Consider the following 15,284-nt stretch of genomic DNA (forward strand, 5'->3'; position numbering starts at 1 on the left):
ACAGAGGGAATGAATGTGTGTGGTGGCCACTGCTTTCAATGACTTGGCAATGGCTTCTAACTGAAAACTGCAGATCAAGATTTTCAATGAGCAAAAGCCACTAAGGTAGAGTGGCCTGAAAGAATCACAAGCTCACCTCTGAGCTGACCTTTTTGGGTCAAGTTAGTCAATGAGGTAGGTCCTTTACCTGCAGAAGGCAACGGCCGACAGCCAGGGGATCTCTGTGTTGGAGAATAACTAGGTGTTCGAATCCTAGGGACCTTTGAGATGACATGATAAAAACAGGAGCCGGAGGTTTGCGAATGAGGTCGCTCTGGTGAGGGAGGACTTACAATTTCAGCTGTGTTTTGACTTTCTTTAGATGAAATTTCTGTGGCAGGAAAGAAAAACTCTTACGAAAAAAGGTCCAATTAAAATTCCAAACGAACCAATACAAAGCAAGCTATTAGGTAAAGATCAAAACAGAAACAAATGAGTCCTTCTAGAGAGACGACTTTCCCCGCCTTTGGTCACAGTACTCCCCGAATCGAATTCGAGTCCCACCTTGACTAAAACTCACCTGCAAAAGATGTGGGACTGTGAGCGATGGTCCTGTTCTCGTCGTGCTCGACAGTGCTGTTGATATCCGGCTCGACGACTGGAGGACGGCATTCTACTATCTTGCACGTATACACACAGCGCTTGCGAGCGTCTGTGGTGCTCCAGTAAACCCTGGAACACCTGGCAAACAGATCCACACAGATCCCCGTGAGTGAGAGTACAGAAGCAGAGACCAACGTTTGCCAAAACCTCTTCTCATCCTAGGTTCCCTGGTCTCCTGGATTTACAGAATTTAGCTTTACTTCACGGATTCTTATTATAGATCCCCCGGCTAGGGTGTTCCAAGCTTTTTGAAGTTCTTGGCTTTTCCTAGCCTCTCAGAAAATAGCTTCGAATCTTTTTTTATTGTACTGTAAGCAGGAGACAAAAATAGTAAAATATCCTAAAATGCATAGGAAGGAAAATACTAACATCTACTGTAAGAAAGAGTTATTGGCCTTCAGGAAGGGACTCCTGCCTGCTGTACGCAAAGAGGAAAGAGCAAACCTGAAGTGTCCCCTTTGGGAGAGAAACCCCACAAGACAAGGGAAGTGTAACGGCTTCAAATCTGCTGGATGCTGATGGAGCCTGGTTTACACAAAGAGCTGCCAGCTAAATGTACAGACCGTGTTGCCAGATTTGGAATGCAGAAAAAATTGGGAGTATAGATAGCAAAATGAAACTCCAAAATGGGAGAGACAGAAAGGGAGTTTTAAATTTATACTGTCAGCCTGCTAAAAGTTTAAGCCATTTGCTTCACATAGGAAAGATGATAAGTGTTCACTGGACAATATGATTATTATTGTGGGGGTTATATTTTTAGATTGAGGACAGAGGCATGAGGTGTTTGATCCACTGCGACAATCTGGACTTTCAAATCCAGACAGATGGAACTCACAGGAATCTTAAGAGACTGACCTTGTGTTGTTGTTGTTTTTTTAAATTTAGGTTTTATTTGGAAAGGATTCTGAAAGTATGCCAATAATACTTCCCTTTTATAACTGGATTTAGTGGACATAAAAGGATACTTTAGTCCCAATCTATAAAAAGTAGCAAAAAAAGTAGTTAATTTTTGGTAGCGATTAAAAGTAGCTAACAAGTATGGCTCTCCATTCAACGACTGCTCATTGTTCGGGGTGCTCAAGCTGTGGGGGCTGGTGTCTTGGCTCTGCCGTGCTACTTACTGATATCCAATAGGAAAAAGCTTATCTTCACAGTCAGAGAGATCATTCAGAATTCCTAAGCAGTCAATTGTCATGGAGCCTGACCGAGGAAAGAAAAACTGATTAGAGGAGGTAATGAGAAGGCTCACTTTACACCCAAAGACCAGGAAGTCCCCCAGTGATACATCGAGCCTTCCCCCACAACAGAGGCCCATGCCATACCAATCATCATGTGGATATTTTCTGGTTCCAAGCCATTGAGAAACTTTCTTCTCAAGCTGATTCCTTCAAAGTCCACAAACACTCTTCTGAAAACTTCAAATCCATTCTCAGGAACCACCTGAAACGAAAACCCAGCTGTTAACAGGCTATCCCTTCACACATTATACGTGTGATACTGACTCTCTTGGAGGGCAAGTACGGAGGATATCTCAAAATCACCCTGCTGTTTCACAGGAGGACTGCTGTGTTTCTAAGAAGGTGATTCTAGGAACACACAGTAGAAGGTAAAACAAAGCTTACCACCTTGTTTTCAGCCTCTTTTCCCCGAACTCCTATAGACTTGGAAAAGCAACGGAAGCTCTCACCTCGCCTTTGATCAGATCCCGATGTCGTTGGCAATACACTTTCTTATCATCCAGAAAGACACAGTTCTTGGCGCGAGAACACATGAAGTGATAGTTGCTGGTGCAGGATGTTAGGCAGCAACCCACAGTGGCTCCTGGCTTTTGGCAGAACTCACATCTCTAACCACCCAGAGAGAATAGAGGCCTAAGTCAGACTTTCAGATGTTTTAAGCCATTTTCTTTCTCCTCTATAGAATTACCATTCCGGGTTTTCTGCAAGTCATTTTTTTTAATGGTAATCAGCCAAATTACAGAGAACTGAGAGGAACCCTAAAGCCCCCTCTACAGATCCTCTCTCTCCCATCGTCCCTGGGGCCCTGTAACTATTAAACTTAAATATTACACTTTGATTTAGAACTTAAACCAAAACATAGTTTTGTTTCTAGGATGCACGGTTAATTTATCGAAGATTGAAACTTCAAAGACTAAAAACATCTTACTAGAAAGCTAGTATATCCAAAAGAACTCAGTTCTAGAAAGATTATACCAGTCAGAAACAGAAGGGTTCTCTAATTACTAGACTTAAATTTATCACACGATTCAAAGATTTCCTTCAACTAGCCTGCATGTCACCACGCTCCTCTCTCCACAAAAGACTTTTTGTTTGTGCTCTCCACAGAATTTACATGGGCTGTTTGTTTGTTTCTCTTTCTTTCTGATAATTCTTCATCTTCTCCCCTTCTTCAAAATATAGCTTTTAAAATGTTACTCCTTCATGGCCTTTTCTGACTACTCTCAGCTTCTACTGATCATTTCCACAGCCCCTCTTCATGTATTTATGTGGGTTTTTCCTATGGAACCATACATAGAGTGGTGATTCAACTGAGACCTCTGAGATCATTTTGTCTAAATCGCTTAATAAATTAACACCTTTCTTGCACATTCAAATTATCTCCCAAACTAGATAATACGTTGTCTTCTATTTCCTTTGCTTTCCCCAGGGGTCCGAGCAGCAATCTGCCTACAGGACACACCAGTGTTTGTTGCTGGCTAACCGTTCTGAAGGCGCCGTGGAAACTTCAATGAAGTAGCATGAAGCCACCGAGAGAACATCTGGAACCTGAGGGGAAATCTTTTCCGTAACATTTACACAAGGTCTTACCAGCTGCTTGCCCCTGATCACAGCCATGTGCACATTCTTTAGTGATCCATCATCGTCTTCAAACACTTCTGCTGACCACAAAGCGCAATTTACATGTGTCCACTCATTTTGGCCAATGTAAAGCAAACGGCCAGCATCCTATGAAATCAAGAGATTTCTTTTATCTTTAAAGAATATAATGTCAAAGCAGGTTTTCCTTGGCATTAGCTTTACCTCAGACAAGATAACATCAATAATAATTCTTTAACTGGGGGATGCACACAAAAATCAAAATTCATTTCTCAATGTTTTTCTGTTTCCACGTCTCACCTTTCTAGAATCCATAGACGGAAAATAGTTTATTAAAGTGTGCACTGATTTCTTTAAAACCATATTTCAAAGCCAGTCCTCTCAGCTTGCATTAAAAAACCTTTTTTATTGTAACCTTACTATGTGCCAAGCACTAAATCAAGCTTTATAAACATTATTTCCTCTAATCCTCATAATCATTCTGAGGTTAAGTATCCTCATTTTAGAGATGAAACTGAGAGTCAGAGAGGTTAAGCTCCTTGCCAAGGTCAACAAGTAGGCAGCGGAGCACAGAAATGAATTCAGGCAGCCTGCCAGAACCATTCTGCCCTCCTATATTAAACACAAGCCTTTAATATACAACTTATATATTTTATTGACTTCCCTAAAATCTTTTTGAGAAATTTCCTGTAGAAATCACTAGACATCAACAGGTTAATTTAAGGCAAATCATCTTTTTTTTTTTTTTTAAGCCGTATGGAGCCCAGTGTGAGGCTTGAACTCACCACCCAGAGATCAAGACCTGAGCTGAGATCAAGAGTCTGGGTGGCTTAACCGACTGAGCCACCCAGGTGCCCCAAGGCAAATCATCTTTTAAATCAACTAAATCAGTTATAGAAAGAAACCCCCAAGTGCCATAAGCTAGGTGGCACCCAGTCATTGCATTTAGACACAAAGGACCGACAGTTCACACGAGCGTCTGCTCATCCGCCGAAGTACTTACGTTAGCGCTGTCGTCACCATACGTCAAACACAATGCACACTGTCTGTTATCTTCTACGCCTGGGGGTGGGTTCAGTTCTGGACTATCTTCTCGACTCCTGTCAGTACCTTGGGACCCAAAAGACATCCAGTTAAAAGTGGCAATACTAGGTCTGATTTCCAGGAAGAAAAAAAAAAAAACCAATTCGGCTTAAATAGCCTGTGACTTATAAAATGAACACTTTTTGAAAGTGTTCAAAGTTATGCCATCTCGCCATCTGTTAGAGTATTTATATCGGTTTCTTGTTACCAGGCCAAGCTAAGCCAAAATAATGATTTTATTACATTAAAGGATGACCTGAAAATTTCCTTCCAATATGCAAGTATATTAAATTTAGGTTCACGAAGTTAATCATTTGCATCTAGAGAGAAATGGATAATGACTCATTAGGTGCCTTACTCAAAATTGGTGGCGTAGGAGGATGGAGAGGGGTTGGAGAGTCTGGTTCTCCAGGCCCTTTAGCTTTGGGAGCTGGAATGATTTTCTTCATTAGAGGAGGCTGCTCAGTGTGGCTGTTTTCCTCTCGCTCCTGCCACTGAGCATAATTATGGTCAAGTGAAGGTGGAAGCACTGCGTTTGGTAACATCCCACTGCTGAAAATAATTGATTCAACAAGCATTTATTGAAGTCCTAATATTCCTGGAACTATACAAAATCATCAAATTATTGATATCATCAGGTCACGGCCCCATGCATGAGCCATTCACAAAATATAAGGACAAGCCACAGAATCTGAAAACTGCCTAAATATATAGGACTTTATTATTTAAAAATATACATATTCTCGACATACGACTCTTGGTTAAACTTCCAGAAGCAAGTGATAACTTTCCCAAAGAATCAAAAGGATTTACTGGAATAAAAACTTAAGGTTAAATATGGAGAATCAAGAGTAATAGAGACCACAATCTGAACTGAGTAACACAGAACCCAATTATAACAAGTCCAAATACTGAGCTACGTGTATAAGCACGTGTATTATACATATGCCCCAAGTTAAGCCAAGTTGCAGAAAACATAATATATAAAGAAAAAAAGGGCAGCAATAGACTATAATAAACATTAAGTATTATCTCTAAATCAGCATTTCTGTAAAGGCATTTCAACTGATTAATTTTTAATCTTAAAACCTAGTCTAAAGAAACCTTAATCTAGAAATATAAGAACTCTCAGATTTCTAGCTGATGAGGTGGAAAAAAAAAAGTAATACTGAATTTACTTACTTGCTCGATACTTTATTTGGCTCCCAAAACCTAGACTTTTTGACACTGAACCATGGAAAAACACGTTCCATTTGCTAACAGAAAAACAAACAAACAAACAAAATGTAAGCAGGTGAACATTGATTTGGAAACCACATAAAAAACAACTTCACACCAGCTTCTCTGTCAATACGAGGATGATTTCAGGGCACTAAGAGAAAGATCCATCTACTCTGGTGACCTCACCAACTTCCTCCCAAAGAATCAGAGGAATGAGTTAAATCAAGAGATGTTTTATACACATAGCAAAACAAAACGGAGAAGAGAACAAATCCGTTCTGTTCATGGAGTAATTACCCATAGATAAGCATTAAAAACACGAACTATTAATATCATTCACCCGAATAAAGAAGGACTTGACCATGCTGTTGGCTTTTTTGATCTCTGGCTGCCCTCCATCTGAATTAATGGCTGCTTGAATGATCTTCACGATATCATCACTGAACTCCAACTGTATACAAAAACGCAGTATTAATTATTCATAAAACAGTATGCTCTCAAAACCACTTCCTCTTCCCTCCTAAATCATGCAGCCCAGAGATCCAACAGAAAATGGACACCCTATTTTAATGCAGTGTAATTTCTCTTTAGCGGAGACCTCTGGAAATCAGTTCACAATTAACTTGTGGCAGTCAAGGGAAGCCAGGCTAATAAGGCAAGAATCCAAATAAACTGGCTATATCACGGTAAGTTACCCAAAGAGGGTCATAATTTTTTATTTAGGTTAAAATAAACAACTGAATAGCAAATACGGACCACAAGATAACAGATGATCATTCCCATACATTCTTAAAACCGTAACTTGAAGACATCTCTCTATAAATGAATATCCCACAGAGAAAGACACATTATTTGGACGTGATTTCAAGAGGGGCAAACCAAGTAACTTCACATTAGCATTTTTCCATAAACAGCTTTTTTTAAGATTTGTATTTATTTATTTGAGATAGAGAGGGAGCAGCAGCAGGGGAGCAGAGGGAGGAGCAGACTCCCCGCTGAGCAGGGAACCCGACGTGGGGCTTGATCCCAGGACCCTGGGATCATGACCCAAGCAGAAGGCAGACACTTAATCGACTGAGCCACCCAGGCGCTCCTCCATAAACAGTTTTAATAAAAAAAATAATTTTCAGAGAACTCAGAAGATAGCCAAATTTAAAAAAATATTTTGAGACACTACCTTCCCATCTTCTGAAACACAGAGCTAAAAGAACTCATGTATTTTTAGGTATTTAAATCCACCCGACATTTCTAAATATAATACAAACCATCTCTTGGTGCTTACTCCCAGCCTCGTCCCCCAAAGACCCAAAGGAGCTAAACTGGCATTTGAAATGTTGGTAGTTTGAGGCAGAAACATACCACAGATGTGTAGTTCCCTTGGTCCATCTTCCTCTTGACTCCTTCCAGATCTAAGGGCTGCTGATCTTCCTGTTTGCTGACCTCAGTAAGCACTGGTGGGTCAGGTCCTTCTGGGGAGCTGCGGGAAGGTATACTCTCCTCTGTCTCGGGATTTAAGTCTGGAGGCTTGGCAGCCTGTTGCCAGGAAAGATAGGTTTCTTTTATTTAACACTGAAAACGAGGCATCTGTGCAAATTCTATTAAAATTAATAAAGATGATACTGAATGATTCATATTATAAAACCTAAAGAATATAAAAATAATCAGAGATTTCTTAAATAAATAGAAAAAGAAAGTTAGAATGAGCTGGTTCTCTAATAGTTTGAGGAGATGAACTTAGGAGCTTGGCTTGATAACTTCCAAACGGAGTCTGAAGACACAGAGACTGTCCAGTTCCTCCTGAGGGAGACAGAAATAGCAAATTGTCCTATTCAAAAAATGGAGCTCTGAGGAGCTAAAGCAGCAGCCTAGCTCTGAGTTAGAGTTATCTGTGTGGTTCTTCCAACACTTTACCTTGTGTTTCCAATGACAGCTCCACAGAAGAACAGTTCACAACTTCAGTGGACAAAAAGTAGTGGTTTACACATTGTGCCCTGAGCCCTAGGGATTTCCCAGAGTGACAGCCACATGACTGCCACCTCAGGCCACCACGCTCCCTCTCACCCAGATTACTCCGACTGCCTCTTAATCACCATTCCTGCCTCTAGCCTCCGTCCTCTCCACTCCTTCCTCTGTCTCGAGGCAGAATCTTTTTTTTTTTTTTTTTTCCTAAAAAGCAACTCTGATCGGGTTACTCTTGGGTGAAGCCTTTCACTGCTGCCCCCCAGAGCCCTCAGAGTATAAAGTCCACATTTCTTATCATAACAGCAAAGAAAGTCCCCAAAGAAGGTCCTACTCTTGGTTCTCAAGATTTTCTTAATGGTTGAAAGCCGAAGCAAGTAACTCCTCAAAACTAAATGAAGAATGGAGCAAACGAACATTCCCTCGCTGGGTAAAGCCCACCTGAGCACAAACTCTCAGAGCCCACCTGTCGGTAGCGAAGCAAGTGGCTGGTGGTCCGAGAGTTGAGCAGAGCTGTCAGAACCTGCTTCAGGGAGCTCTGCAGCTCCTTCTCCAGGGCCAGCCGCCACTCTGCGGGGTGCCGCTCAGTGCAGTTCACGCAGGTGTAGGCCACGCTCTCCGGCAGATTAGACAGAATCTCATACATCTCATCTAGAAAAACAAAACCCCACCATGCTGAGGTGCTCCAAAGAGCGGCAGAGTGGGAGAGGAGGACACTACTCCCCTGAACTTAATACCAAGCTGTACCCTGGGGACAGAAGCAAGACTCTAATGTCCCCTAGGAACCCAACACACATTGATCTCTGAAGGGACACTACGGACGCTAGCCCAGGATTTGGTTACTGAGAATCAACAGGTTAAGGTACCCACAAAAAAACAGCAAATAAATATTTTAAAGGGATACGTTCACGATAAATGAGCACAATCTGACACAAAGGTGCTTATTCTAGGGACCGGAAATGGAAATTTCAGAAGACTTCAAGCAACAACACAGCCATGATTTTACGTTTACAGGTAACTCTGGGGGCTATAAATGTACCAAGCAAGAAGGAAACTGTAATAAAAAGACTCCAACCTTCTGTACCTGAAAGATTCTCACATTTGGAATGGACCCAGCGATCACACTTCCCACACTGCATCATCTTACTCTCGTAGTCATCGTCGTCATAACACTTATCACAGAGAGGGCAGAAGTTCCCTGAAAGCAAAGCACACTTTTCAGTAGTGCCTCTCAGGCCCTGACTTCCATGTGCCAACTCTCTTCTGGACCTGCTCACACATGCCCGTGGGGACCTATTATGCAATGCTCACACATCTGTAAAGTGTCCAGATTTTTCTGACCTCTTAGAAGATTCTACTAAGACTCATGAGGTAGAGCTTACAAAGAACACAGTACAGAAAGAATGAGAGAACGTTCTCTCCTACACATTCCAAAGAAAAGAGGCAAAGATACGGGAGTAAAAAAGCAGTTAATGTACACCTTCTCCTCATTCCTAGTGCTTTAGTAAGTTGGAGCGCAGAGCAGCACTTCCTAAAATTCAACACAAAGTACAGCCTTCATCAATTTGCTTTATCCACGCACCCCCTCTATTCTTCTTCTTCTTTTTTAAAGACTTTATTTACTTGACAGAGAGAACGAGAGAGCACAAGCAGGGGGAGGGGCACAGGCAGAGGGAGAAGCAGGCTCTCCACTGAGCAGGGAGCCCGATGCAGGGCTCAATCCCAGGACCCTGAGATCATGACCTGAGCCGAAGGCAGACGCTTATCCAACCAACTGAGTCACCCAAGCACTCCCCCTCCATTATTCATTACTTAATAGATTTAACATTGATTTGATTACTTTAAATAAATTCAGTAGTAAACTTTGTGTCATTACTATCCTAAGTCAATAAAATGAGTTTAGTGTATCAGGTATAATTTTTCTTCTAGTTTAACAATTACAACGTTTGACTCAGTACCACCTAAAATCATTTCTGAAACAATCAAATGTCTATGTACCTCACTTTGGAAATACTAGCTAAGAGCATTTCTTTGTGGTTAGTTATTACAAAAAGTCCCCTTAATTCTTCCCATATAAGCTAGCAGAACATTTCTAGTTGCTGCAATACTCTGTGTAAAGGAAAGAGCAAGATCAGGAACTTAGTAAATGGATCTAAGTGGTATCCTTGACCAGACGTATAAAACTTTTTACTTCATTCCCCTGGAGCGTCCAGTTCACCCTCAAAACACCAAACCCAACTTCTAAAAGTCGACGAAACTGGCCTTCGGGAAGTACCTTTAGCAAAGAGTTTGGCACAGTCATGGCACAGTGAGAAGTCGTGAGACCACTGTGCATCCCACCCTTTGCCTGGAGTGGTGGATCCACAGCTCTTGCAGCGAACACACTTGGTGCAGATCTGGAAAAGAAAAGAAATTCAGCAGGAGTTTCTTATTTATAATATCTTGTCTCATTTCAAAAGACCTCAGATGCAATCCGTTTCTCAAGCTGACCTCTTTCCTGGGATGGCTTTTCCTGGTAATGAGACCACAAAATAGTTACAGGGACATCCTCAATCAAGGGGATCCCTGTTCCAGGCTGTGCGAGCCCAAGAGCTCCACGACCGTTCTCTCTGCAACGGCGTCATATGGGTACTCACCCAAACTTTCTTCTTCTTGGTGGGCTTGGTGGGGTAGTTTGGTCCCAGGCACTCAGGGTGATAGCTGTTTCGGCACTTATTACACTCTAGCAGCTGCTGCAGGGAACACAAAGGCAGGGGATGAAGACGTACATGCTGCCAATTATGAAATAAATAAGTCACAGAGACGAAAAGTACGGCAGAGGGATTACAGTCCATGAGACTGCAATAATGTAGGATGGCAGGTGGGGACCGCGCTTCTCGTGCTGAGCACTGAGTCACGCACACAAGTGCTAAGGTCACTGAGTTGTACACCTGAAACAGCATATTGTATGTCAGCTATACGTTAATAAAAAATAAGGAAGGAAGGAAGGAAGGAAGGAAGGAAGGAAGGAAGGAAGGAAAAGAAAATATAAAAGCAAGACGTCTGGTGGGTATCACATCAAAAAAAAAAAGAAAAGAAAAAAGAGGGGCATCACATCAACTCACTTGAAGTACCTCTTATTTAGTACCCATTTCATATTTACCCTCAAGTAAGTACAGCACATCACTAGAACAGCTTAAATTTTCTCATGAACTTTTTTACTCTCAAAGAAAGCATTGGGATTTATGTCCTGCCAAAGGCACTCAGTGATGAATATTCTTATCAGATAGATTTGAATTATTGGGGGGATTTTATTGAATGCCATGTTTTCTTCTATATTCCCCAAATTAAACCATAAAAATAGGCAATGAATTATACCCAATTAAATAGTCACAACAGACTATGCCAACAGAGAAATAATACAGGCGCAGAAACCTAAACCAAAAGGCAGAAGCGGAGACAGTGAGTAATACTCTAAACCAGTTCTGTTACTTAGTTTTATACCTTGGTAGCCTGATGCTGCCTTCCACAAACATGACAGAACTTGCAGCGGCGACAACACCAGTTCTCCAGCTGGTCCTCCAGGGGGCGCTCGTTCTCTTCTAAACAGAACTTGTGGAAGGGCTCACAACAGACTTGGCAGTACACAAACTAGGGTAAGACAGGAACACAGTTGTCAAATAACATGTAGAGACATCAACCAAATGCTATTTACAGACTTCAGGCTTTAGGAGTCCAATGGAGAGAGTGTGTGTGTGTGTGTATTTTTTAATGTAATACATAATCATTTAGCAATGACGAAAAAAAGCACAAGATTAGGCACTGCAGGAGATGCAGGGGCCTAAAGTAATAATGGTAGAAATTAAAAGTAACAAAATAAATATAATCCCAGATTTACCACAATGCGCTAAGTGTCGAAAGCAAGGTACAACCAAGAGCTATGGGAAGGGGGAAAGGGAGAGTTTTAAAGGCTTCCTACAATTAAGACAGTTGTAAGCTCTGGTTTGTCCTTTCTATCTCTAAATGTAGAAATGTTATTTTCATGTACGGAGTTTTTAAAAATTTGAATGAGGATGACCCAGACTTTTCTTTGGCCATAGCAGAATTACTGGGACAACTGGTCAAACCTAAATAAGGCTTATCAGTTAGATAACACTAATATACCACTGTTAATTTCCAGACTTTGACAACTATACCGTGATTATAGGAAAGAATGTCCTTGGTTTTAGGAAATACACACTAAAATATTTAGACGTAAAAGGACATGTCTGCAACTTCCAGATTTTTAGGAAAAAAATGTGTTATATATAAAATGTATATTTCTCACTTTGTAAAATACAGACACACGAGTAAAGGATAAAGCAAATAAAAATATGAACATTTGGGAAATCTGGGTGAAGGGTATATGGGAATTCTTTGTACTTCTCTCATAACTTTTCTGCAAATCCGAAATAATGTCAACATAAAAAGTTTTTAAAAATTCGAATGTCTGGGGGTCTGTAGATGGCGAAGATGGCATCCGACTCTTGGTTTTGGCTCAGGTTGTGATCTCGTGGTCATGGGACTGAGGCCTGCATCAGGCTCTGCACTCCATGGGGAGTCTGCTTGAGATTCTCTCCCTCTCTCTCTGCCCCTCCCCACTGCCTGCTCTCTCTATAAAATAAATAAGTAACTCTTCTAAAAAATCCAAACCTTGAATGTCAGAATTCATCAAACACTAGTTATGCTTTAGGAGTATAATGCAGACAGTGAGCTATTCATTCTCTAGTTCAGTTTTTAGGAATCCTGCGGAATTGCTGTGCACAACTACATAATTTAAATCAAAGCAATTATACTTGGGGGAAAAAAAAACATTTTTATCACAGAAGTTGCAGGACTGGTGCTGTAAGTTATTCCTGCGGGGAGCATGTGTGCATGTAAAGCATTAAGCTTATGTGCAGAAGAGATGCGGTAGACCCCTGACACTTACAAACTGAATATTCTTAGTCTCAGTATATCTAAAGCAGCCCCGCCACTTAGAACAATATGATTATTCATAATGGGCACTAAAATATTTGCTTAATGAATGAATACCAGACAATAATTTATAATTTTGCTACTGTAAAATTTAACATAGCAAGTGGGCAGGACTGAATCTCTTAGCTGGTGAGTGAGTCTCCCTGATTGCTCAATATGTACATTATAATCTGGCCTTGGAATTTCTTCATGACCTTAAAATGCATATGTGATAAAATAATAAGCTAAGGAGGTATTCTGGAATTGAGAATTGTATGAATGACACACTACTGCTTCCTATTTAAAATCGTGCTTTTGGGGCGCCTGAGTGGTTCAGTCGGTTAAGTGTCTGCCTTCAGCTCACGTCATGATCCCAGAGTCCTGGGATAGAGCCCTGCCTCAGGCTCCCTGAGTCGTCTTCTCCCTCTCCCTCTGCCGCTCCCCCTGCTTGTGCTCTCTCTCTGTCAAATGAAGAAATTAAATCTTAAAAAAATAACATAAATAAAATTGTGCTTTTATTTCTTTCTTATTGTAAAGGTGGCAAATACTCACTGCAAAAGACTCAAAAGGATAAAGAAAAATAAAGAGAAAGCAAGGTACCCATAATCCAATCACACTTTTTAAGATTTTGGTGTAAATCTTTCCACAATTCTTTTGGCACATATGTTTTTAAAACAATGTCCAAACCAGGGGCGCCTGGGTGGCACAGCGGTTAAGCGTCTGCCTTCGGCTCAGGGCGTGATCCCGGTGTTATGGGATCGAGCCCCACATCAGGCTTCTCTGCTATGAGCCTGCTTCTTCCTCTCCCACTCCCCCTGCTTGTGTTCCCTCTCTCGCTGGCTGTCTATCTCTGTCAAATAAATAAATAAAATCTTTAAAAAACAAAAAAACAAAAAAACAATGTCCAAACCAAAATGGGATCACGCTTTACATACTACTTTGTAACATGCTTTTTTTTTTTCTTTTTTAAAGATTTTATTTATTTATTTGTCAGAGAGAGAGAGAGCACAAGCAGGGGAAACAGTAGGCAGAGGGAGAAGCAGGCTCCCCACTGAGCGAGGAGCCCGATGTGGGACTCAATCCCAGGACCCCAGGATCATGACCTGAGCCGAAGGAAGCTGCTTAATCAACTGGGCCACCCAGGTGTCCCTTGTAACCTGCTCTTCTAACTCAGTGACGTGTCATGGACACCTTCCCGTGTCAATATCAATCTATATTATTATCTAGGACTTCCTATTTGCCCTTATATGCATGTCCTATGATTAAAGACTCCCGCCTCTTATTGACAAACTTCTGGTTGTTTCCTGTTTTTCATTATCATAAACAGTACTGAAATAAACCCTTCTATTTATTTTACATATAGAGAAAGAAGGGTTTATTACATATATATGTATTGTATATACACATACATACACACATACCTACGAATATACCTATTTGTTGATTTCTCCGATTATATCCTTAGGATAAATGCCGGGAGTGTCGTTGCTGGGTTAGACAGTATGCTCATTTTAAAGATAAATATATATTTCTGAACAATCTCCTCAGAAAGAAAGATCGCAACTAACTTAGATTCCACCAACAGGAAGTCCTATTTCCACAGCATCTTTTTCCCCCCACATGATTTTTTTAAAAGAGTTTATTTATTTTTAAGATTTTATTAATTTATTTATGGAGAAGGGGGGAGCAGGAGAGGGAGAGAGAGAATCTCCAGCAGACTTGGAGCTGATGGGAGCTCGATCTCACAACCCTGAGATCATGACCTGAGCCAAAATCAAGAGTCAGACGCTTAACCGACTGAGCTACCCAGGCGCCCCTAAAGATTTTGTTTTTTTTAAGCAATCTTTATGGCCAACGAGGGGCTCGAACTCACAGTCTCTGAAACCAAGAGTCGCATGTTCCACCGACTGCGACAGCCAGGCACCCCTTCCCACATGATCTTTATAATCATGCTTTAAGGTCATCAGAAGTCTTAATGATCCCCGCCCACCATGTTTTTATTTCTCATTTTATGAATTACATATTCCTGTCCGTAGCCCATTTTTTTACTGGGTGTTGTTCCTTTTTCTTATTAATTGCTAAGAGCTCTTTACAGACAAGGGGATTCTGACAGTCAATGTAAGATAGCCATCTCTTTGTCCAGAAGTACACTACATCATTTTTGCCATGTTTGGACAGTTAGCAGAACTATCAGAACTCTAATAAAAAGAGTGCATTTAAGAGAAGAGATCATTAAACCTTTCACACCCAATAATTCTGCTCCTCTACTAAGAAGCAGATTCCTTCCTGAAATCTCTAAAAAAAACTTCTAAAGCATTTCATTAGCTGGTTTAAAGTGAGGACAGTAGGGGTGCCTGGCTGGCTCAGTTGGTGGAGACTGCAACTCCTGTTGCTCTCTGGGTTGTGAGTTCAAGCCCCACACTGGACATAGAGATTACTTCAAAAAAAATAAATAAATAATTGGGGCGCCTGGGTGGCGCAATCATTAAGCATCTGCCTTCGGCTCAGGGTACGATCCCAGCGTTCTGGGATCAAGCCCCACATCAGGCTCCACCGCTAGGAGCCTGC

General features: G+C 41.2%; 1 protein-coding gene across 7 annotated transcripts in view; it reads right to left on the reverse strand.

The window, feature by feature from the left end:
* KMT2A (lysine methyltransferase 2A) overlaps positions 1–15,284 on the reverse strand; it is a 79,760-nt gene that overhangs the window by 25,151 nt on the left and 39,325 nt on the right. For 5 of the 7 annotated variants that reach the window (XM_045797905.2, XM_045797900.2, XM_045797903.2 and 2 more), the window contains 16 exons: positions 11,226–11,372; positions 10,379–10,474; positions 10,018–10,138; positions 8,818–8,940; positions 8,209–8,393; positions 7,143–7,316; positions 6,124–6,234; positions 5,745–5,818; positions 4,921–5,114; positions 4,483–4,589; positions 3,471–3,608; positions 2,330–2,488; positions 1,965–2,082; positions 1,764–1,842; positions 560–720; positions 188–370 (listed from right to left, as the gene is read on the reverse strand). In XM_045797905.2, the coding sequence (XP_045653861.2) occupies positions 188–370; positions 560–720; positions 1,764–1,842; positions 1,965–2,082; positions 2,330–2,488; positions 3,471–3,608; positions 4,483–4,589; positions 4,921–5,114; positions 5,745–5,818; positions 6,124–6,234; positions 7,143–7,316; positions 8,209–8,393; positions 8,818–8,940; positions 10,018–10,138; positions 10,379–10,474; positions 11,226–11,372 (2,170 nt within the window). The remainder of the gene's footprint in view (positions 1–187; positions 371–559; positions 721–1,763; positions 1,843–1,964; positions 2,083–2,329; positions 2,489–3,470; positions 3,609–4,482; positions 4,590–4,920; positions 5,115–5,744; positions 5,819–6,123; positions 6,235–7,142; positions 7,317–8,208; positions 8,394–8,817; positions 8,941–10,017; positions 10,139–10,378; positions 10,475–11,225; positions 11,373–15,284) is intronic. The other 2 variants (XM_045797904.2, XM_045797902.2) reach the window with 1 other exon arrangement.

Source organism: Ursus americanus, chromosome 16 (assembly GCF_024610735.1).
Source record: "Ursus americanus isolate L20-20 chromosome 16, mUrsAme1.1.p, whole genome shotgun sequence".
Classification (NCBI taxonomy): Eukaryota; Metazoa; Chordata; class Mammalia; order Carnivora; family Ursidae; genus Ursus; species Ursus americanus.